The sequence below is a fragment of the Formica exsecta genome, unplaced genomic scaffold, assembly GCF_003651465.1.
Source record: "Formica exsecta isolate Colony F162 unplaced genomic scaffold, ASM365146v1 scaffold672, whole genome shotgun sequence".
NCBI classification, from domain to species: domain Eukaryota; kingdom Metazoa; phylum Arthropoda; class Insecta; order Hymenoptera; family Formicidae; genus Formica; species Formica exsecta.
The window spans coordinates 61,711-85,097 of NW_021853436.1; the positions used below are offsets into that span (position 1 = coordinate 61,711).

Consider the following 23,387-nt stretch of genomic DNA (forward strand, 5'->3'; position numbering starts at 1 on the left):
TATATATATATTTGTATATATATGAGATAATTGGCTCTCTGTAACAGAACGTTAATGTCAGCACTGTATTAAGGCATCTAACAATAATTAAATTTATACTTAACTGAGTTGCAATGCCAGCCGGCCTCAATATAATTATGGACGAACCGCGCGACGTGATTCAAACGCGAGTCGCCCGTTGATGCGGGAACCAGATACGTATTTCGCTCACGTATCGCGGTCTATTAGTTAATTATCCGACGCGACATAGGTTATCTTGATAGGATGCTGCGGCCGGATGCATCTCGCGCGGTACAATCTGCCGCGTAACGAGAGCCTGCCCCGCCTGTTCCTGCACGCTGCCTCACGAATTGCGGAATTCAACGAACGCGCACCCGGCCCGATGCTGTCGACAAACAACAAACAGGAAATTATACGGTACCGGAGTGCGCGAAGATACACGCGATTTTGATCCGGCCTAACCACCTGACGGACGAGACAAGGGTAGTAACGAAATCTATTTGTCTTGTTTCGATGCAAATCATACACTGACATAAAAATTTAAGACACGTGTTTTTCCTACTAAACTCACACAATTTAAATAATAACAAAGTATACTTTGAAAAAGCACAAACACATACACACATGTGATATCTTATATTTTATTTACATTTTTCAATTTTAATTGTTATTAAAATTCCAATTTAATGTTTGTCAAAAAATATCTATTTTAAGAATGCAAATATTATAGAAAGAATAAAACATTCAACTATATTACATGTCCCATATAATTTTGATAAGATAGCTTTCTCAATGCATTTTATATATACGTATATATATATTGTTATCATGACGCAGTCATAATCGGTCGTGTCGAGAAATGTGCCGGAATTTCTTTTCGCGATTCATGGTCACATTTGTTGCATCACATCGATCATAAATGCATAAAGGCTTCTTGAACTATATCATAATCAGACAAAGAGGAATCTTGCAATTTTTTACATTATTGAAGGGGAAGCGAACTGGTGACTGGTGGTATGTAGATATAAGAATTTTCGTACTAATGCGTGACACTGTGAGAGCGAAAAAACTTAATCTTTTATTCAGTTTATTCCATTGCAAATAGAGCAAATGGAAATATGAAGGATCTTTACTATGCGCTTTATATGACGTGAGAGAAATAGAAAGAGAGAGAGAGAAGTGGAGGCGAATCGGATAATTACGGGAGATAGACGGTAATTAAAATGTTTACCACGTTCAGAGCGGCAACGACTTCCATTTTGCCCTTCGTGAGCGTTATGGTCGATTGAAATTAAGAGCTGAATTAGCATCCGCGAAGTGGATTCGATGACTCGTCGTTCCCTCGCGAAGTGAATAATATAATAATTTGAAACCTTCCGTTTCCAGAGTACCATAGAAATATATTTGCAAACGGTAATATTTTAAATTGCCCTAGAGCTCGTTTCCGCGATTCATGTTATATTACAATATACAACCAATCAGCATAAAAACTCATAGTCCACTCTCATCATGTTAAACTCGTTTTTCCACGTCCCATTCACATTACCAGGTATTTCCATTAATTTTCTTCAATTTTTTTATCGTTAAGAGTACCGTGTACATTAACCTACTCGTGCTAATTAAAGTCAATATTGCAAAGTTTCGTATTAAACAATCGGTGCTGCCGTTTCATCGCGGGCTCGAAAAAGTTTCCGCTCGCGCTGAGGTCGTGCTCTACGGTCGAGATCTACGGCAGAAATAGCGCGAACGAACGAGCAATCGATTCTCGAACTTCTTTCCACCAAAAGCGGGAAAGAAGCGAATCAAGACCACGCTCTTCTTACTTCTCCACCAGTCGCCCACTCGAGAGAGGAGCTTTCGGAAATTATTCAACCTCTCTCATCTCTCTTTCTTCCTCCCCCTTTCTCTCTCTCTCTCTCTCTCTCTCTCTCTCTTTTTCTTCTTGGTGAGTTCTCTTGTGTTGGGGTGCCGGGAAGCGTACCGTATTAACATAAAGCGGATTCAATATCTGCGGATAAGAACTTAATTTAAATCCCCGGAATATCTTAAAGGATACAATATCGGATCACTCTCACCGGAGGACCAGAGAAAGACGTTGTGGCCCGTCCGCTGTCACTCGTCTCCTTCGGACTCCTCGGAGGGTATCCGGGTATGGATGTAAATCGAGTTACCTCGTTAGGTCATTGTCGCTGAATTGGATTTGTCGCGAAGGCTGATTCGTGATTAGCCGAGGCGTTTGCCGAGAGCAGAGTGCACGGCTGGGTGACTTTGCGGAAACATCTCGCGTTTGCGGACTCGACCCAACGCGATGTATTCTACGCATACGGACGCCGAGGGATTACGGCCATGGACATTATTATTTTGCTTTAAACGCGCAGCTAACAAGCGCACGGATTTGTCCTTGCCCGACCGCATACTTATCTCGAAACAAAGCATATTGTAAAAAGGATGCCATTTTATCAAATGCGTTTAAGCCGGTACTAGCGGTGTCGCTATTTTTACGATCGCATCTGTGAAGAAAGAAGGATTTTCCCTTTTGAAAATAAATATATAAAGCAATATATATATATAGTTTTTATTAGCCTAGTGCCGAGACAAGTTTAAATTGGCTAGTCTCTGCAAATTTGCGTTTATTTCGAGAATCGATGCAACCGTCGTGGTGCACGTAGACTATTATTCTGTATAACAGCTGATAAGGACAAGGGATCCCGTATGGCGATTACTGAATAATCGCGAAAATACTGTATTATCCTTGTCAAATAATTTAGGGATAAACGCGCTGAAATCGAGGCACGGAGATTCAACGTATCGTAAATATGAGAACCCATGGTGCTACAAGCAGTGGTAGCACCGATAAGGATAGTATAAGAGAATGTAGATAACAATAGATTGAATAATCGAAGTTCGAAGCAAAATTCGTCGATACATTAATCAAATTATCTTGCAATAAAAAGTACTGCAATAAAGTTTACTGCACTTGATTTGATTATAAATATGTTGTAAAATTTATTGTTTTTAAAAAGCAATTGAAATTACGCAAAGTTATTTATATACTCGATCGTTGAGTTAACTAAATGTTTGAAGTATAATATCTTCAAGAGTGAATACCATGTTTCAGAGAAAAATTGAACAAAGTTTCGAATTTCTAACTGTTTTATTCTGTGAAAACTATTCCGGAAAAAGCTATCCTGTAAATAATTAATAAATATATTCTACAAATTTACATTAAAAATCGGTACACACAGGTAAATCGATAAATCGTGAAATCGCTAAAAGTCTCCATAACTTTGATTTCTTGCTCGATTAACAGGACGCTGCACCGAATATCTTTTTCGCGAAAAGAAAATTGCTTTGAACATTGATTAAAGATTCCGAGAATGGCGGCGGTCGTCGGAGTTCGGTCTCTCTGTCACAACTCGGCCGTTTATATTGTTCCCGATATTCAATTACAAGGTTGCGAACTCTAATCGCGTGAGAAAGAGAAGTTAAAGGAAGTTTTAATGGTTTGTGACGGCGAGAGACGAGAGAAGGTTTCAGTCAAAGGTCAGACACGGTTGGCAATCGAATTTTCGATCGGCGACACGCAATGCGCATCAACGAATATTGTCTGTCGCGGTAAAAAAAAAACTTGGACGCCGCGTGCGGCGTCGATCGATATTCAATTCGTTGCTGATAAAATAATTTCAATTTTGCTCTCGAGTGGAAAACGTGAGTGCTATTACGCGAGCGCAAATTGAACGACTTGGACTACAATTTCCGATACTTATAATTAGTCGCGCGTGCAAATTACCGTCGATACGCATACGCGAATCGTTCTGTTTCTGCGCAAGGATAAACCACGAGCTAGTTATGTAAATTTCTGACTATTAGGCGATTATAGTACGCCAAAGTTGGCGTAGCGTGCCCGTCGAGTGATACAATCGCGCAACGATTGTGATAGTTGCAAGTCGTACACAAGTTCCGCATTGTTTGGACTATTCGAATAGTCACTTGTATGTATCGTTCCAATTGCAGTTTCTCCATATAATTTCGGTTGTGACTGGAATCACGCAGGAAATTCAGAACTGCCGACAACGAAATGTTTTAATTACGTGGAGGGAGAAGTTTCATAGTCCGCCAATACAGCGATAACGCGGGGTGAAGGATTGCAAAATACTCGCGTGACATACAATGAAAATGGATGTGTGCATAGTGGAATTTCCATGGCCACTAATTCATCATAATTTGAGTGATTCAAATAAACCATCGTTGCTTGACAGTTAATTACGTATACATACCAACACGACAATATCTTAATATAATTTTGTTTCTGCGCTTGTGCAACGGATATTAAAAATGATGTTGCCTTTAAGCTCGAGGGAAAGTATGCAAATGTATTTTTCCTTAGGAGAAACGAGCGAGATTTTAAATCTCGCAAATTGAATTGAACGTTGGCTCAGTGGTCACAGTCTGTCACGAGTCAGACACGGCGAATAATAGAGTGCCACAGCTACTGTCAGTCGACATTTCAATATCATATTCACGGTCTTACGAGCAATGCTGATATAAATATAGCATCATACTTTCCGATACTTATTAAGTATTGAAGTTGCCGTCACGGAAATACTGAAAGTCTGCCAGTACCAGTGCGAGCGCGACGCATCGCTCAATTGACAATAACAGCGAGAGAAAAAGCCGCGCATCGGGAAAAATCTCGAACGCGCGCGCGTGCAAAAAATGGTAGGAGGGAAAGGGCGCGATCGGCTTGGAGACCGCGGCTTTGATAGGAGCTGCGGGAAAAGGGAAGATGAAAGCATCGGAGTTCGGAAGACGAGTGAGAAAGAAGGAGAGTGCATATATATATATATATATATATATATATATATATATATATATATATATGTAGGCGCCTACGTACATGAGAGACCATCCATTTACCTTGCTACGCAGTGGATGTACATAAGCGTAGCTACCTCTCTTCTCAACTTGGCGTCGCGCCTGCAGCTACGGCAGATACATAGGCGCGATATATATAAGCCAAGCACATACCGTGGCAGTGGCTCTATATATATATATATATATATATGTGTGTGTGTGCGAGGAAATAGTGGAGATTCCGCGGTTCTCGAGTATGCGGGCGAGAAACGAAAGAGAGAAAATAAGAATAAAAAGGAAGCGAATTATTGGTCGACATGGAGAAAAACGAAGGATCGAAGGGGGAAAATGATAGGAAGGCAGACAGCTGTGGAGAGACCGCGAGAGAACGAGAATAACGATGAAAAGAGAGAGAGATATATATATATGAGAGGAGAGGAAAAGAGAGATGACTAGACAAGGGATGAAGAAGGGAGAGAAGTGAAAGGAAGAGGATAGCGAGAAAGAAGGAGAGAGAAGGGGGAGATGCAGGAGAGGAGAAGAACGACGCCAAAGGGCGAGAGGTGCAGCAAGGTTGCTGTACGAGCGACTGAGAGAGGAAATCGATGTGAGGGTATGAGACACTGGTGGGGAAGCTGGGCACCAATCAATAGACGCGCGGCGGCGCCCCACCTGTCAACGCGCGCGGAGATAAACACAGGTACGTAGACCGGTGTTTAAAGCACTGATATATCTAAGCGAGCGATATGTCAGTGCGTATATCTACGAATAAGCCTGACACAGGGAGGGACATCGTCAAGGATCTCAAAACTCCTGCTTTTTATTATCTCATCCCGTGCCCTATCATTGTCGTGCACGATTCGCTGACGGAGATAAACGGAAGTATCTATCCGAGTATTACGACTAGGGTTATATACACGGTAGACTTGTATTACAGTAGACGATACAAGTTTGACGAACATACGTTTCTCGTGTGTACGAGAGTACCTGGAATATTTGAACGAAGCCTTTTCGCCCACTACGCATCATCGCGCGCGTCTATAGAGGAGAATTAATAACTCCATATTTTTCATATAAAACGATCCCATCGTGAAAATCGGATTTAGCGATCGGTGTTGCGGTTCTATAGCAAACGATAATATTCATCGTTTCGTTATACAGTTGCAATCTCAATTAATCCGCTCTCGTCGGCTGATAATAAGAATATGCTGGCTCTATAATAAGTGCGCCCTACGCAGTGATTTACCGCCCAAGTTTTGCACGTCGTATTTAAGGGAAAGCCAATATATTTGCTGAGTTTCCTATCTCTCTCTCTTCTCTCTTCAAGATGCATTATAAATACCTATATTACGGAGTGATATAGATTTATCGTTAAAACTCGTTAGATCTTTGTGTTACCGACATAATAACGGCGTGTATCGTTAATCCGGGAATTAAGCGACGTTATTCTTTTCAATTTATAAGCAGAGCATTATTTCAGTTACTAGCCGCGCCCGCAATAAGTTTACGAACCACCTAAATTGCAGCATAAATCTCTAATGTAACGTTACTTTTCCTCTTTCATTGCGATTGTTTCCTCGTAGTCGGCAAAATTTTTGCAGCGCGCAAATTTCCGCCGCTTTTGACACAATGAACGAAGAGCGGGTTAATTAATATTAGCTTAATGTGTCGCTGGCGGCAATGCGGTGTTGCGGATTTTATTGTAATTACAATCCAGTTACGCGGTTGTATTTTCGCTGACGCCGATTTTCATCCTAGTTAACGAAACGCTCGCGGCACGATGTAAAACAATTTTAATATCGACGAAGATATTCAGCAAATATATGTACATCCGCACAGGCGAAAGAGAGAACGGGACGTGTTTGCGAAGAGAGCCGGACGGAAACGAGCAAAAGAGCGTATTAAGCATAGCGCGGACCGAATTCCGATTCGTCCTTTCAAGTATTTTAATCAAATGATATTAGCGCGACGCGCCCGGTATCACGTGGACCGTATCGCACGACGAACGTCTTTCGGTTTAATCTCCTGTCTCGCTTGGACAGTATAAAACCACTTCAAAGGCATTAATTACCTGCAACGTGTGCTAATTATTAAGCACACGTGTGTGCAATAATAATCTCCCTTTATCATCGTCCCGATAATTCCGCTCTTACGGCCAGCAATTTAAATATCTTGTCAAATATTCGAGGGACAAGAGAACTCCGTTCGTGGTAAACCTGGAATTAAGGCTGGAGGCAGAATATAAGCGGTACGTTCTCTGGGATATCAATTACGTGTAATTAGCGAGACGTTATTGTGGTGTAATCGCGCTGCGTCGTCCGAATTACAATGGAAAATTCTTTCGCCGGCGTTTTCCGCGGGACGATGTGCAGCGAGCATAATAGCTTAGATTGCCGCACGGTATCTCGTCCGCGCTCGTCGTTCTCTCTGTGCGTTCAGCGAGATAATAAAATTATGCGCCTCGTAAAACACTACGGTACGGTACTCGTGTCTTGACACACGCGCGCAATCGTTTAAAGCGCGCATACATAAGATTATTCGCGGATTCAGCGAAATATATCAAGTCGGATATCGCGTTTGCAAGATCAATATTCAGTATTTAGTAGAAACGAATGTAATTGAAATACTATTGTACCATATAATTTCAATTTATCGACATAAAAAGGTACGATTTAATAAAATATATGAAATAATATCTCAAATTTGTATTTAACCAACCGCTTTTGTTTATTTGTATCTGCTGCCTTTTTAAATGTATCATATTTGTAAAGCATTCTTTAAACTTAAAAATTAATTTTTAATATCTCTAAATTCTACGTCCATTGTAAAAATCTTTTTACAGCCTGTCGCGTGTATAACGGAGACAAAAATCTTTATTATCAGCTCGGCTAATAGTGTAATTTTCAATTTTGGGTAATTCTTGTCCAGCGCATATTGTTCGTCGCATACAATGCCGAAGAGTTAATAACTGTATGGATTACGCGCGCAAAGCAATATCTCTGTGCTCGCCTCTAACGATAAATATAAAATCACGTCACACGACGTTGCGGCCGTGATATCCTGTCCACTTTCAGTTTACTGTCGGCCGGGATTTCGCAGGCGGATCGTAATACTACTTTGTTTTAAACTTTCCCACCGATATTTCACGAGACGCGGCGCGAGAAACTGCAAAATTAGATGCTCTCATGAAAGCAAAGAAAAATCCACGTGTGACGGGCAGGAAGGCAGGCAGGCAGGTAGTCAGGCGAGGCAGGCGGAAGAAATGAAACTGGGGAAAAGAGATGCTATAATATCGCGTGTAACACTTCGGAGAGCGTATCTTATTCGCCGCGTGAAAAGTTCTCTCATTGCACGGGCGAGGAAAAACAGCTCCCGGGCACGGCGACGTTCGGCGCGTTACAACTTGGAAAGTCGTAACGAAAATTATTTCGATACAAGTTTGTCAATTCGCACGATTGCCCGTTCTTATCGTTCGCTACCTCGCTGCATTAGCAACTAACTTGGAGAAGTGTACATTTTATATACGAAAATCCGTCCCCGACACCTCTCCTCCTCATCCTCCTCCCCTCCCTCCGTGCTTCCCGGCCAGATATTAATGGTAACGTTGGATGCTCGGAATAACGAAGACACAAAGTGCAGTATTCAGCGCTGACAGTTACTCGATTATACGACGCATACTGTGTTAGCGTATATCATCGATCACTTCATCGACAGCAGCATCTGGAATATGCGATACATTTGACGTGAAATAAATAGCTTGATAAATGCATGCAGCCATATTATTTTTACAGTATGACGAGACGTCAGTATTTTCATCGGGATTGCGAATATTTCTACGAAATATTTTTAACCTCTCGTCCACAACTGGCATATCTATACAAACGTTACGTGCACTATAACAATCGCGCGATGCCTTATCAACTTGGAGAAATAGAATCAGCGAGTTATCGGATATGTAGTCGGTTTACGGTAAATTACATGACGAGCGATAGCATTAATATTGGTACGTATTACCGACTATTAACGCCGAATGGATCGGTGTAATTACACGGGCCTCGTATGCAGACGCTGCCTGAACAGACGTCGGTTTGTACTACTACGCCGGTGAGCCAGTAGTAAACGGAGCGCCGCACATCAGACATCCGATACAGGGTGTCGCGTCGGATTATCACATCCGATTTCACGACGGGGGTAGAGTAATCGCGTTTCCTCGCGACATTTACTAAGTTCGCGAATTCTACGTTTCCAAAATTTATGTAGCTAATCTGGAGAGGAAAAGAGAGAAAGAGAATTAATACCGCATACATTTTCCGCGTACATTATATGTTTTGCATAAAATATGTATATGCCTTTTTTCAACTTGTCTTATTAAATATACTTAAGATATTATTTTTATAAATATGACGAGCTTGAATAATTAAATGATTAAATTTTATTTATTTTTATGTATATTGCGGACTCTTCGTATAAATTCAGTCTCTTCGCAAAAGCCTTGGCTTTTTATAAAATATGTGTGCTGGTCGTCTCTTCAAAGATCCGACTCTTCATAAAAAGGATGAGCCTTTTATGAAAAGACAGATTTTACAAAAAGCTTGCAACATATACATATACATGGTATATATACATGTATAAAATTTACATTGTTACAAAAATGAAAGTACTTAATTAAATTTGCTATCTTCTGTTTTCAGGTGCCATTTTCGAGCAAGGTACCGACGAAGTACAATCCGCCTTCAAGTTCGCGATGGTGAATCACAATCAAAACATTACAACTCGCAAATTTGAGCTGCAAGCCTTCGTGGATGTAATTAATACAGCGGATGCCTACAAGCTATCTCGTCTAAGTAAGTACAGAGTATACTCTTTCCGTATAAAATCGCGTTATTCAACTCACGTATCGTGCTACATATGTGCAACATTTTTCTTCGGGAATTGTAGATATCTACACGTCGACGAGACATACTCGCGAAGAAAACTGAATCATAGACGTTCGCAAAGGCCGTTAAATATTTCATAGACATCTTGAAACGTCGATCGTCGCCCTGCTCCGCACCCTGGTCGATTCAAACCGAATTCCATCGCGAATATTTCTCCGAATCGTCCCGACAATTTTTCATGACTACATTTAGAATGTCTAAAACGTCCGTGTGCGCGCGGAACGCAGAATTTCGTTTCTGTCTCACGCGAGTGGAAATCGATTTCGCGTTTTGTTAGCGATATCTGTACCGGTGTCAAGCGCGGTGACTTATCAACAATGCTGAGGCGCGTACGTGCCGGAAGCACGACATCTCCGCACCATTGAATACGCTGCAGCGTTTCGTGTCGGATATGAAATAAGTAACGTTTCGTTTCTATAGCATCGGCGCGCAGATACTAATCTCGCCACCTCAGTGGCGAAACACTTCCATTTTCTCACGCTATGAGGCACGCACAAACGATTGAGAGAAACCGAAGCTTTTGAATTTGGTTTCAAGAAAGCGTACCTTGTTGGAATCGATCGATTATCGATGTAGTTTTGTAATTACAGAAAAGTAGGTAACAATAGAAACGTTACTTTTTTTAATCTCTCTCCAAAAATTTGCAAAAGACACAGGGAGCTTTCCAGCAAGAAAACATAGGTAGACACAATGTCACGCAATTGGTTATCAAATATAGAAAATTTTGAAAGACCCGAAAATTTTTCTTTTTGACAACCATTCGTGTGATATTGTATATTTTTTGCTGAAAAACCCCCAAAATGATTATTTATGAAATTTCTTCTGTAGAAATTTGATACGATGAATTATAATGATAATGTAGAAATTTTGCGGAAATTGATTTACCCAAATTCGTCGATCACAATCTCAATTTCGTGATTAAATTCCGTTTAATCATGCGATCAAGTTAGTGAAATTGTCTCACATTGTTATGTTACTACGTGATTCGACATTCGCTTGCTCTCAATGGTGCCATCCAGCACTCAATGGTGTGAGAAGTTCCGGAATTATCCGAAGAGCTATTACATGTCACTTATCCTGATTTACGCCGGAGCGTAGCAGGCGTGAATTTTCACGATAACAGTTTGTAATGAAGATATAATGTATATCTTTCTTGATATAATAACGTGTTGCAGGATATTTAATTCTGTCATCGTGTGTATCACACGTTCAACATATTATTTATAAAATTGACGATTATCATTATTTTCATTAATTACGTTATAATTGAGAAATTATATAATAATGAGCGTTATAATTTATATATAATTTCGATCGAAATAGGCCAATTTTACTTCCCTGATACATTTTCCATAGATTGTACTACGTATTGCGTCTTTCTTGCTTTGAATTGATGTTTGTGGCTGCCCTCGCATTATTGACATCCTTTCACTTCGAAATTCATAGTAGCTTCTCACTTTGTCGCGTATAACATCGAAATTCGAAAGAGCTGATCGACCGGCTTATACCCGCGGACCGTTTGACAGCTCCTAACCAAGGGGCGTCGGTCCAATCGAGCTACATTGGTCTCGGGCTTTGAAGTCGATCGGAACCGTAAGCGGATAGAAAGACAAAAGGCACTTGGAAGTGCCAAAGATATCGGTGTCTCCTATTATCGACGAATTCGCAGTTATTGCGTCGTACTGCAAAGAGATTTTATGACTGTAAGGTGAAGCTTTTTCGAACTTTTCTAGATACCAAAACGTATTTACTTTGTATCTAATCAAAACTGCAATGTCTAACAATCGTTTTGCTAAATAGCAGCTCTAGAGAAGCAGTTTAGAAAAAAATCATTGACCGATTTGTCCGTTTTTTGCGAATAGAAATCACAACGGTATCGATTAATCTTTTTTTACATTGATAATTTGAATATAATGCAAAAATTAATTTGTGCGACTTGCTCGATTATGGTTACGACCGCGATATGGAACGTCGTGATAACCGCAGCGATTCTATTAACTCAAGAATTTGTGGCTAGAACTTGCCGACAGGCTGATTCATCCTGGCGATCGTCGTGGACGATGCAAATATTTGGGCCAACGGGCAGGGAGGCCGTGTTACAGTACTTAGTTCCGTTAATTGTATTAACGTTGGTCGGTTCACCCGGATCAAGGGTTTTGTTATAATCCCACAGTGAGACCGCTTCCTGCTCGACAAATCTATTACCAGGTTGCATTCCGCTTAATATTTTGGTTTGTTAAGACGATAGAATGGCTTTTCTCTTGGCATTTGTATTTATATATAAATTTGAAAAAGTTGATAAAAAAAAAAATTGTATTATTATTTTTGTGTATCATTGTTTTATCATTAATAATATACATCTCAATTTTAATAATTTGTAATATATATCTATGATATTCAGAGTAGTAAAATTTTAAAAGTTAATTAAATGTGTTAATTATACAATAATATCTATAAAATAATAATATAATAATTAGGTTGTAGAAATTTAGAATTATATACATCGATGATTTCTCTAATGTTATAGAGAATTCATATATGAATACGATCAAAGACATTTACATTTCATATATTTAATATTTCGCTATAGAGAGAGATGACTTGATGGTTATTAATTTTAATTACCTACCGCGCGTAAAACGGTTGTTGAATAGCAAATATCATTGGAATAAAGTGAAATGAAAAAAGCGTTCTCTCACGATAAAAGAAAAACAATCTACTGCATAGTATTTTCGTAAAAAAACTCATTTTCTTTCCTTTTTCATAACATTTTTATTCAATTTTACGCAGATATAGTGGAGTTATAGCTTTACCTAGAAAATAATAGACAGAGAAAATCATTATGAAACTGGACCATTTCTCCCTTTTAACCATGCACAGGCATACGTATTTTCATTTCAATTCAATACACTTCATTCATATTCGTTGAGCATTACATGTGAAGTCCGATAAAACAAACGTGTAGAGTAAAGCAGGCGCCATCAGAAAGACAGAATATTCATGTTCCATCGCTTAGAAATCGCTTTCTATCCATCTGTACGAACTCACGCAAGGACATTAATAATTTCTTATTCTAATATAACGTGAACAGTATGCGAATATCAAACAACCCGCGGATCAATCCGCGAGCCAAATCTGAAATATGAAGTAGGAATACCGTTAAATAAATCTAACCCCTTAATATTTTCAATAACGTTCGCTCTCCGACGTTACCGAACGCGAAAGTCGACCCCCGGGCGGGTTTTCGAAGAAGGGTCGCCCATCAAGAGAACCGAAAATTATTGCGGACGTAGGGACGACGACGTCGGCGACGAAACGCGGGCGGGGGAGTTTTTTCCGTTGAGAAATCACACGGTGGAAGCGGAGAATCCTGAGGGAGAGAATTTTCGCGGTGGCGTGGTACGCTCGTCTTAGCGGAACGTAATAGCCATCTATCAACTTTCGGTGCATATCGTATAATATCCTGCAAGATCCTTTGGCCCGCGGGGGCGGGAGAATGAAGTAGATCGGTGGGGAAATGGAGGGGGGAATAACCTCCCCGTCAGCCGCGTCCTCATCCTTCCGCCAGGGCCAGAGAGGGATGAATGTATACGGGGCGCCAGCGAAGCAGCCAGGGCCGGCATAAATCTGCCGAGGGCTCCCGAGGGTATTTCCCGCCTTTTTTCCCCTGTACCCTTCTGCGCGCACCTCGTCGCTCGTCTTCACCTCCTATTCCACGCTTTCGCGCCCTTCTTCTCGCGTCCTGAACCAGACGCGAGATGAATCCCGGGCTTCTATTCCCGCGTGGTTTATCCCGGGGCAAACATCGGCTCGTCGCGTCGTCGACGTGGTGGACGAAAGTCGACGACGATTACAAATTTATAATGTGCGTCTACGGACGATGCGTATACTAACGGCATTTATGTCTCATCCATTTAGCATATTTTTATTTTCTTGATGGTATGACGTTGACCATTGATCTATGTTAAATTAAGTTTTATCTTATGATGTAAGTTCATGTCTTGAAATTAGCATTTAAATCGCTAATATATATAATTGATCTTGTTATATTAAATGTATATCTTCTCAGAATGCAATTTTATTACATGTTTTATTATCATAAAATTTGTAAGTACACGCATTTATATCTATTTTATTATTTGCTACAATATTTAATACCGCGTAATATAGATGTGAAATGATAGTCAAATATATTGATCTCAATGAATCAATGTATAACATAACTCTCGTTGCTTTCAGTTCAAAGGATGAGGTTGATTATAAATTTCAACTAAACATGCAAATCTATGTCGTATAAACTCCATAATTATATTCGTATAAATATCAAGCAGATCTGTTTGATTAAAGCTTCGTTGGAAAGACCATACATAAAATAAATCATTGAATTAAATCTTTGAGATTTAATTACATTAAAATGTTATTTTTTTTACTTTAAACTTTAAAAATACGTATATTGTAGACCTCGATATTAAATTAATGTACATTTAAAAAGAAACGAATTTGCTGTGATTCTTTTAATAATACGTGCTTTATATATTTTCCTCATTTTTATAGGTAATATTGAAGATGCTCGATCCTCTTATCCTAAACCAAATGCGCACGAGATAAACCCTGTGATTATACGCCCGCATAGCAAATCCGAATGCAAACATTGGTTTGCGCGGACGTGAGTGACGAGGATGAAAGATAACGATGGTTATAATGTTTACACATTCACACAATGCAAGCCCAAGTCAAGAGTTATCATTTTAATTAAAATGTAATTTAAATAATTACTAGAAGAAAGAAAGAGATAGCGGAAAAGAGAGCGTATATTTATATTCTCTATTGAATGAAAAACGAAACTACGTTAAATGAAATTTGCATAATTGTCAGTACGCGAAAAAGTATTCATTAGTATAAAAGTATAATTTAATAAAACTTTTTTACCCTTTATCAAAAATATATATTTATTTCTTCTTTCAAAATTTTTATAATTCTTATGCAATATATTTTGAATCTTTGATACAAATTAGTTTGAGGTCTTGGGACAAATAAAAAATACCATTTTTTTGAAAATTATGTTAAGATAGAACATGTAAAAATAATGTAAATCTACATATTTACGCTGTCTCATGAAAATAAGTTAATTTATATCTTTAAAATATTTCTTGTTTACTAGTAGAAATAAAAATTTAATAAATTTATTAGTGCACGAAGATTTTAAAAATATGTGATTCATAATATTATGTAAGGTTGACTATATACTTAAAGTGATATTCTGTTTAAAAAGTTAAAGGAATTTCTATATATCTTAATCTCTTTGAACACGAAAAATTTAAAAAATTCCGAGATAAGCTTTAAACAATGTCATCGATCGTCACTTAAGAGACATACCGCTTTAATGTTTGACATCATTTTCGTCGAGTTCTACGGGACGTCAGATGTGATGCCGTGTTCAATTCCAGCGCGGTTTATCCAAAAGTATGCATTACTTTGACAAACACGATGAGGTCGACGAAAACTGAGGTCGATGAGAAGCCGTCGCGTTGGCGAAGAGTGTATCTTTATTATAAAATGCGAGCAGGATGCCGTGAAAGTTCCAAGACGGCGGAAAACTTTCTTTCCACGGAGAGAGAGACGTAGTTGCGATGAACTTTATCTACATAATCTTTAAACCTTGCTGCATGGATTCTGTAATTAACAACTTGGGTCAAACATCATTAACTCTGTTGCACCATTATGTGGATACATAAATTTTATCTTTATAACTTATCGTTCATAAAATCGTCCGGCATTTCAAACATTAATATTACTGCACACGCGGTTTTATAATAAAATATTAAAAAGTTTCGATAAGAGTGTGTTTTATTTCTAAAGTAAATCAAAAAAATATTTACATATTTATGAATCATTGATGAACAGATATATATCGATACATAATTTTCTGAAAGGTGAAATTAATTACAAAGTTTTAATATTAATTAAACCTTAATATTTAGGGAATAAAAATATTTAACGTAGAAATATCATGTGCATATATTCAAGAAACAAAATCACATACATACATACATTCAGGTTTATCTTCAAATCATAATTTACTCGCAAGCATCCTCTATCTTCTTTCGCATTTTATTCCGCGTATACTTTCTCGCAGATCTGCATCGTTTTACTCATTTAATGAATATATTACACATACCTGCCGTAGAAATGTTTCATTCCTCGCAACTTAGCCTGGCGACAACGACAGATGAGGGGATTCTCTGGTTCTCGAGTAACCAGATGAGTGGTAATGGTAATGTCTCTCGGAGGAGTTCCCTGTTCATGCACAAGAATATTTTTCACCCAGTATCGCTGGGAAACCGTTCGCTATAAAAGCAGACTAAACTGGTGAGTTACCCGAGGATATTGCAGAAATAGAAGCCGTATGAAAAGGGCTCTGTGTTGTCGGAGAAATATCATGCTGCGCGGAATAAAAAATAGATCGGTTTCGTCACATCTAACAAAAGAGCATAAAAAAGAAAATGAGAGAACACATGTTTCGAATTTATACTTGTCATTTATTGAAATACTCAAAATCAATACTTCCAAAATTTTTACACGACACGTTATGAATCCCGCATTGTGTCATCAACAACAATACACGTTGTCATTAATAATAAAAATAATAGATACAAATAATGATCAAATTAATCATTATATATATAAGAATTTATATTAGAGAGAAAAAGAGAGAGAAAATTATTAAGAAATTTATAGATCAAAGTAACAAAGTAAGTATGCAAATTATAGCTTACTAGAATTAACTTTTTGTTAGTTTTCGAGATATATAGAAAATGTTTAAATCATAATATATTGCTTGATGACGATGATATCACGAAAACTCTATAAACTCGCGGAGAAATGCTATTTGTTCCCACCGAGGGAGCAGACAAGCCTCTGGGTAGCTGAGAACGCATCATTTCCGATTGTCATTTCTCACGGAAAGGGACGTGGTGTGGCTTGACTGTCCAGGTTAAGGGCCCATTCAAAGTTACTCGCGCAGACACACAATATGCAAACGTATATTATTCTGTAGTTTGAGAGCTCGCCCGACGCAGCGCCAATTTTAGCTGAAATTGACTCGGGCATAGTTTTACACTCATATATCACATCTGTCATGCGGTACTTAGAAATTTATCTTATCTAATTTCTCTTGCATAAGTTATCGAAGCTCATCAGCGTAAATTAAGGCATCCTTAATGTTCGAATCTATCTACTAGAATAACTGTAGCATTCTAAGCCATTCTGTGAAATTTCAAAAGGTAATCTATTGGATGATCCGTAGTGATAAAGGATTGATCATATGTGCAATACTATCTACGCGACCGATTTTGAGTCACGGAAAAGAGAAAAAGTACCTCAAATATATATATCGTATAAATAAATAATAATGTGTTTTGTAATGAATTAATTATATCTGAACAGGTGTGAAATGTGTATTATATTTATCAACACGCAAAAGTTATACAGACGGAAACGTGACATCATTTAAATGCTACGTGCGCGAATATCTCTGTCGTATCATGCAGAATATTTATATTCATGTTTTGTGAATGCCAAATATATACATACGAAATTAATAATGTACCCGTTGAAATAACACGATTTGTTCTTTACGTGGTCGTATGCATAATTACGCTGTAATCAGGGCTTTGAAAATATACCTTTCGCAATAATCGGGTTTCGGGTTTCAATTAATGAATTACGCGGCTCGTGAAAAGTGGATGTTGCAAATTTGTTTCCCTGTTTGTACATTAACTTTCGCCCAACGTGCGCGTTCTAATATGCTTATCATGTTTACACGGACGATATTCGCGTCGCGACATCGTCACGCGGCGTTCAATGAAAACTCGCGAATGCCAGGTCATTACGCTTTCGATTAAAAACTTTCGAATTAGATTGGGAGAGATGCCGCGAGTCTTTGCTGTGCCCCCCCTGGCCATTTAAAACTTTCGCGGTGAGCCACCTCGAGTCGCGACGTCGTTCTCACTTCAGAATCTCACTCCTCACAGCTGCCTTCGAGGAATTATTTCCGAACGCTTGTCCTTTCCGCTGTTTCGTGTCGCGTTGATATTTCCGTTCGTCTTCAAACCTGTTGGCTGCATGTTGGAAAACGATCATCTTTCATGTACACACCTTGGAATATCCGGAAAACTTCATTGTAGCTTTGTATAAGTATTTCATGTCCCGAAGCGCAATAATGTTTGACGTATTGATTGATAATTGATAGCTCTGTGCTTGTGTTCTATTTAATGCTGTGATGCGTGCGATTAATTACGCACTTGAAAATGAATTTAATTCAGTAGCAACGCTTAATCGACGATTCAAGCTATAGTTTGTGAAATAATTAATTCTTATTGGTAGTTGCAGCGGTATAATAAACTACTGTTAATTCTGCAACATGAGCAATGTCGATAAAGGCGTCTCAATATTATTATGTAAAAACGCAGACTATTGCTAGCAGTACGGATTTTACGCATATTTTTTTAAATACGCGGGGTAATATTATAAATGTTTTAATGTTTAATCAATTGTATAATTATCATACATTATATTAGGGTGGTATCAAAATTTTTTTTTTTAATCGAGCACGTAGAAAGAATGCAATATTAATGAATTCATCGTCAGACAAGTTGATCATGACAATGTGCTGACAACGGCAAATGCCATCTTAGTACCTTCGTCGGAAATTAGCAATTTGAATGGGAAAAGGAGCTAGTAGTATGGTAACGTGCGAGTAACGACACCCCGGGGGTTCCAACATCCTCGAAAGTCACGCGAGGTGCAAAAAACGACCGGCGGAAACGAGGGAACCGTTCCCCAAGTAATAAGAAATCGATAAGAACTGCAGATTGGGTGCAGAAGCGAAGAAAAATCGGCCGGGAAGTATCTTATCGGAGGCTGGCGGATAATCTCTCAGCCACGCTGCCATAAATGTCGATGATTGAATGAAGGTAATTGGCGTAGCGGAACGAATAATTAAGTTCTCCGGAGTAATTGAAAGGCGCGTTACGGGTACCTCCCGTTCTCTTGACGTCAAGTTTACGAATCAATGATGAATCATTTTTAGCTATAGTTACAACAGTCAGAGTTACATGGCAACATCAAATAAGTATAATAATTCTATAAGATCAAAAATCTTTCACTTTTTGTATCAGAAAGACAGAGAGAGAGAAAGAAAAAGAAAAGAGAAAAATAACCTGTAGCCATTTAAGATTGAAGATGACAAGATCGATCGATTCGTAAAGATTAGGAAGGCAGTCGCGCGTGATGATGAGCAAGAATTTCATTAAATTCGATAATACGGATATCCACTTTATCTCCGATGAATAATTGTCTACCGATCGCCGCGGAACACGAAATTGTTGATTAGTTTTGACAATTCGTTCGAGCCTTCGACATTTTCTCGCAAAAACTAAAAGAAAGAAAACTGTGGCATTAGAAGAATTTAAAGTTTAATCCCGAGAACAGATTAATTACGCAAACTGAGCAACAACGATCAAAGAAAGTAAAATGACGTTTTATATCCATGATCTTTGCCATCGGACTTACTCTTTTCCCTTTCTTTCCTTTTCTCGTTTTTTTTTCCTTTTTCTTTCCCGTTCGACGAACTTTCTTAATTTGTACGCGGTTTCACGAGCTAATTAATATTGATGATTGAAAAGTGCCCCCGCCAGGAGTGATCAATTTTCATCGGTATTAATAATCGCCAGTTCGAAAAGCGGTCGCTCGTCTTTGAGGAGCAAAGCTCATGCGCTTCTGATTAAAGCGAAGTTCAGAAATTGGACGCGTTGACATAAAAAGGTCGATCGTCCGTCTATGAAGAGAAATGATTTTTATCGACATTTATTCTGCCAAGTGACGAGCTTTTCGATTTCATCGAGAAAAAAAGTTTTTACCAAAACCTCTCTGTCTTTCTCTCTGCTTGTCTAAAGCGCTTTTTACCAAGCTTTCCTCTTCGAAATGCTCTTTACCGAGAACTTCGTGCTGAATAATATGAAAATGCTTGTCAGTTGTGGGGAAAGTGCGAAAAAGTGCGTTGATAGGAGATGATTTTATTCAAAAGTAGATGCACATGTACACACGGGGACATCATATATACATATATAAAAATGAAAATAGAAGCGGATTGAATACGAAACAATGGACCAAATAATAAAGAAATCTATCTGTATAAAATCAAATAAGAAATAACGCATCCAAAGATATTTTTTTATTATACAGTATTTTTGTGAGTATGTGTATATGATTGCAGGATTTTTTATTATTAAATAATTTCGGTATCTTTGACATGTGTTACAAGTCCGAAGACGAGCAACATTCGTATCCTAACTGGCTGGATATTTTAATACAAATATCGTCTTTATGTCGAATATGCCCTGATACGCGTAAAGTGAAATGCTTCTTATTCTAATATTTTCGCGATATATTTGCCAAGGGATGAGACAGGAAGAGATCTAAGCATCTATAATTTTTGACATTAATGTACAGAAAAATATATTTTAAAACCCGAAAAGAGAGGTTGTTTGACGCTTGCCGCGGAGTTCTCGTGAAACGATCTTTTTCGCGATATTGCTACGCGCAAAGCATACCAAAGAACCAAAGTCAAGAGAAAAAAAAACCATGCAAACAAGATAAATCGGACGAAATAAATCAAACGGAATGAATTATACTCCGTACTTTGTTCGCCTGCCGACTTCAACGAGTTAAACATTCGAAGCAACAAAGAAAAAGCAGACATATAATAATAACTTTGGTTGACACAGCGCGTAGTACTCTTTCTTTCTCAAGAATATAATCGGGCTGTAATATCGTATCTCGGAATTTTCTCGGATAAACAGACATAAATCGTTGGAATAAAATGATAGAACGTAAAATAAAAGATTTTGGAGAAATTGCATTTTAATTATGAACGACCTGTGCATTTGTATTTGTGCATATGTATAATATAAGAGTGGTATAAAAATATTTATTTAAAAACGCACATATACATATACACACATTAATATACATCTATTTTCCTATTTTCCTAGATATATAAATTTAACGAGTATTTTTTTATAAGATTTTAATATAATATATTGTATATTACTCTTTAGCATATTATCAGATTAAGAATAGTGAAAAAATCGCCGCCATCTCAAAGGCATTTCCAATCGTTCAGGGTCGATCGATCGAGAGGAAAGTAAACACGCTCTATGGCTAATCACCAATAATCCACTATATTGCCGTCTCACTGGCCAATTTATGATTATAACGCGGTGCGAAAGTTAACGACGGGGATCGGCTTCACTGTCTGCGACGTTACAAGCTCGTTTGTTAAACTTAAAATTGATCCTCCCTTCGATGGTAGAAGTACCGTGGTACATTAATTACGGTGGGATGGTTACGGCAACTCGGAAAGGGGATTGGTAGGAACTCTTGTCGCGAGAATTAGAAGGCGTTTCGCACAAAGCATGGCTTCTCATGACGGGAGAGTCGAACTTTACTTACTTTTCCTTTGTCAGGACTCTTCGACATACTTCAGAATGGCTTGATGAAGCATGCAGCAATGTCACAATTATTGAAAGGACCAAAAGAAATATATACGTAAAATTATATGCGATTACTAGAGTAATAATTTTAGTCGTATATTAGTGTTTAAAAAAAATGCGTAGCGCGCGCTTGTAATGTTTTATTTTAGTCTTAATTAAAAACATAGCTGAGGAGCTTTGTTTATTTATTATTATACCTATTATTATTAACTGTATTTTCACTGACGCAAAAATGACAATTTGACGACATGGTGGATTAGCCACGAGTACTACCATCAAGTGTCGTCGGAGGACGTGCAACGTCGTGAAAAGGTAGAATTCTACAATGAAAAGGGATTTTGCGATTGTATCCCCAGTCTCTATCCTTATTTGGATTCCATGCAATCGTAGGTACTTACGAGCGCGGATATACCTAACGAGCTTGAGTTCCCGCGACCAAGCCGAGGCGCATTCCGACTACGGAAAGTTCAAGCTCGTCCTTAACTCGACGCAAGCTCGTATAACTTCTATCCGTCGCCCGTCCCCTCGTATAACTTCTGTCCAGAGTTCGTTCCACGGATAAATAGATATGGGTACATTTGCATCTCTCTCTCTCTCTCTCTCTCACTCTCACTCTCTCTCTGTCTATCTCTTTCTCTGTTTTTCTCCCTCTCTTGCGGATACTACCTATATTATATTCCAGCTGTCCTCATTTTCTTTGCGCTTGACCCATGTTGTAAATGCTGTGACTATGTTATCTTTTTTATTTTTTTAGCCAGCGTTTATTTTTTTGCACAGCTTGACGGATGTTTCGTCACATCCGTTTTAGTTTCGTGTTCATTTCCCAAATAAACAAATCTTATTACAGCAAAGTTGTCGAGCAAAAAATTGCTCGTCCGATAATCTTGCGTCCGCTCGCTTGATTAATGAATATAATTTTGGGAAACGCGCTATCTGCATATAGGAATAATGCATATAATCCTCGGTTATAATTCAATCCTATTTTGATGTTTGATTTGTCTTTCTATTTTGCAAGTTTGGGATAATAACTATAATTATACGTGATATTATAGTATACATGCTTATCAAATTGAATTCAATGTATTGGCAAATTTACACATTTCCTCTGATCGTGCGCACATTTTGCGCATTGCATTTTGCGCAAACTATTAATTAAAAAAGACACTTTACATAAAAATTATTGACGGTTTAAGATAAAAGTTATTTTTAAAAATATAACGTTTTTATCAAGAGAGAGAGGATAAACATTTATAGTAATCACAGGTCGCATTAAATTTTCCCGCAATGTAACTACGCGTTAAAACGCAATTTACCTGCTCACTTTATCTTGCTTCAACTACGCAATCTTTTATTCATATTACAACATCTTTCCATCGCTGTATTTTTTAACACTCACTAGCATTTGCCAGTCGCGTTATGTTATCGTTTAATTAATAAATGAAATCTTTAAAACCTGTCACCATGTGTGCCAGAAGCTGACCGCTTAGATATTCGATTTGTATGCATCTCGCAACATGCATTGTTTTATGCTGTCTCACAATTTCCATTTACTTTTCATATCAATTGAAAGCCCTGTGTGTTACATATATATTCTGCATAAGCAACTACCTTCATTTTTCATTATTGTGTGTGTGCTCCATTATTATTTTTACTTAATTTATACTACTGTTGTATTCAATACTCGTAATGCGGGTTTTCTAGTAATAAAACGAGTTTTTATCTAAACTTTTCAAATTAATCGCTTTCAAATTTTGAATTGCACTTTGAAATTATCATAACAAAGAAGTTAGAGAATAAACTGGGAAACTAATTAAAAATCTTCGTCTTAAATATAAACTTGCATAAAACTTATCGTGACATGTTGAGCGGTCGGTGCGCTATTTCGGCAGTGGTAATAGAAGCGATTGGTCCGACAAGATCCTGACAGAGAATCTCATTTCCAATTTTATATATATATATTTATTTCATATGTACGTATACATTATATATATATATATATATATATATATATATATATATTTCATTTGGCTATGTTCGACTT

At 38.0% G+C, this 23,387-nt stretch overlaps 1 protein-coding gene across 1 annotated transcript in view; it reads left to right on the forward strand.

Moving 5' to 3' along the window:
• Nucleotides 1-5,379: 5,379 nt before the first annotated feature.
• Nucleotides 5,380-23,387, forward strand: part of LOC115243039 (glutamate receptor 1-like) — a 37,533-nt gene continuing 19,525 nt past the window's right edge. Inside the window, exons 1-2 of the mRNA XM_029819695.1 lie at nt 5,380-5,554; nt 9,546-9,698. Of these exons, the coding sequence (XP_029675555.1) occupies nt 5,380-5,554; nt 9,546-9,698 (328 nt within the window). The remainder of the gene's footprint in view (nt 5,555-9,545; nt 9,699-23,387) is intronic.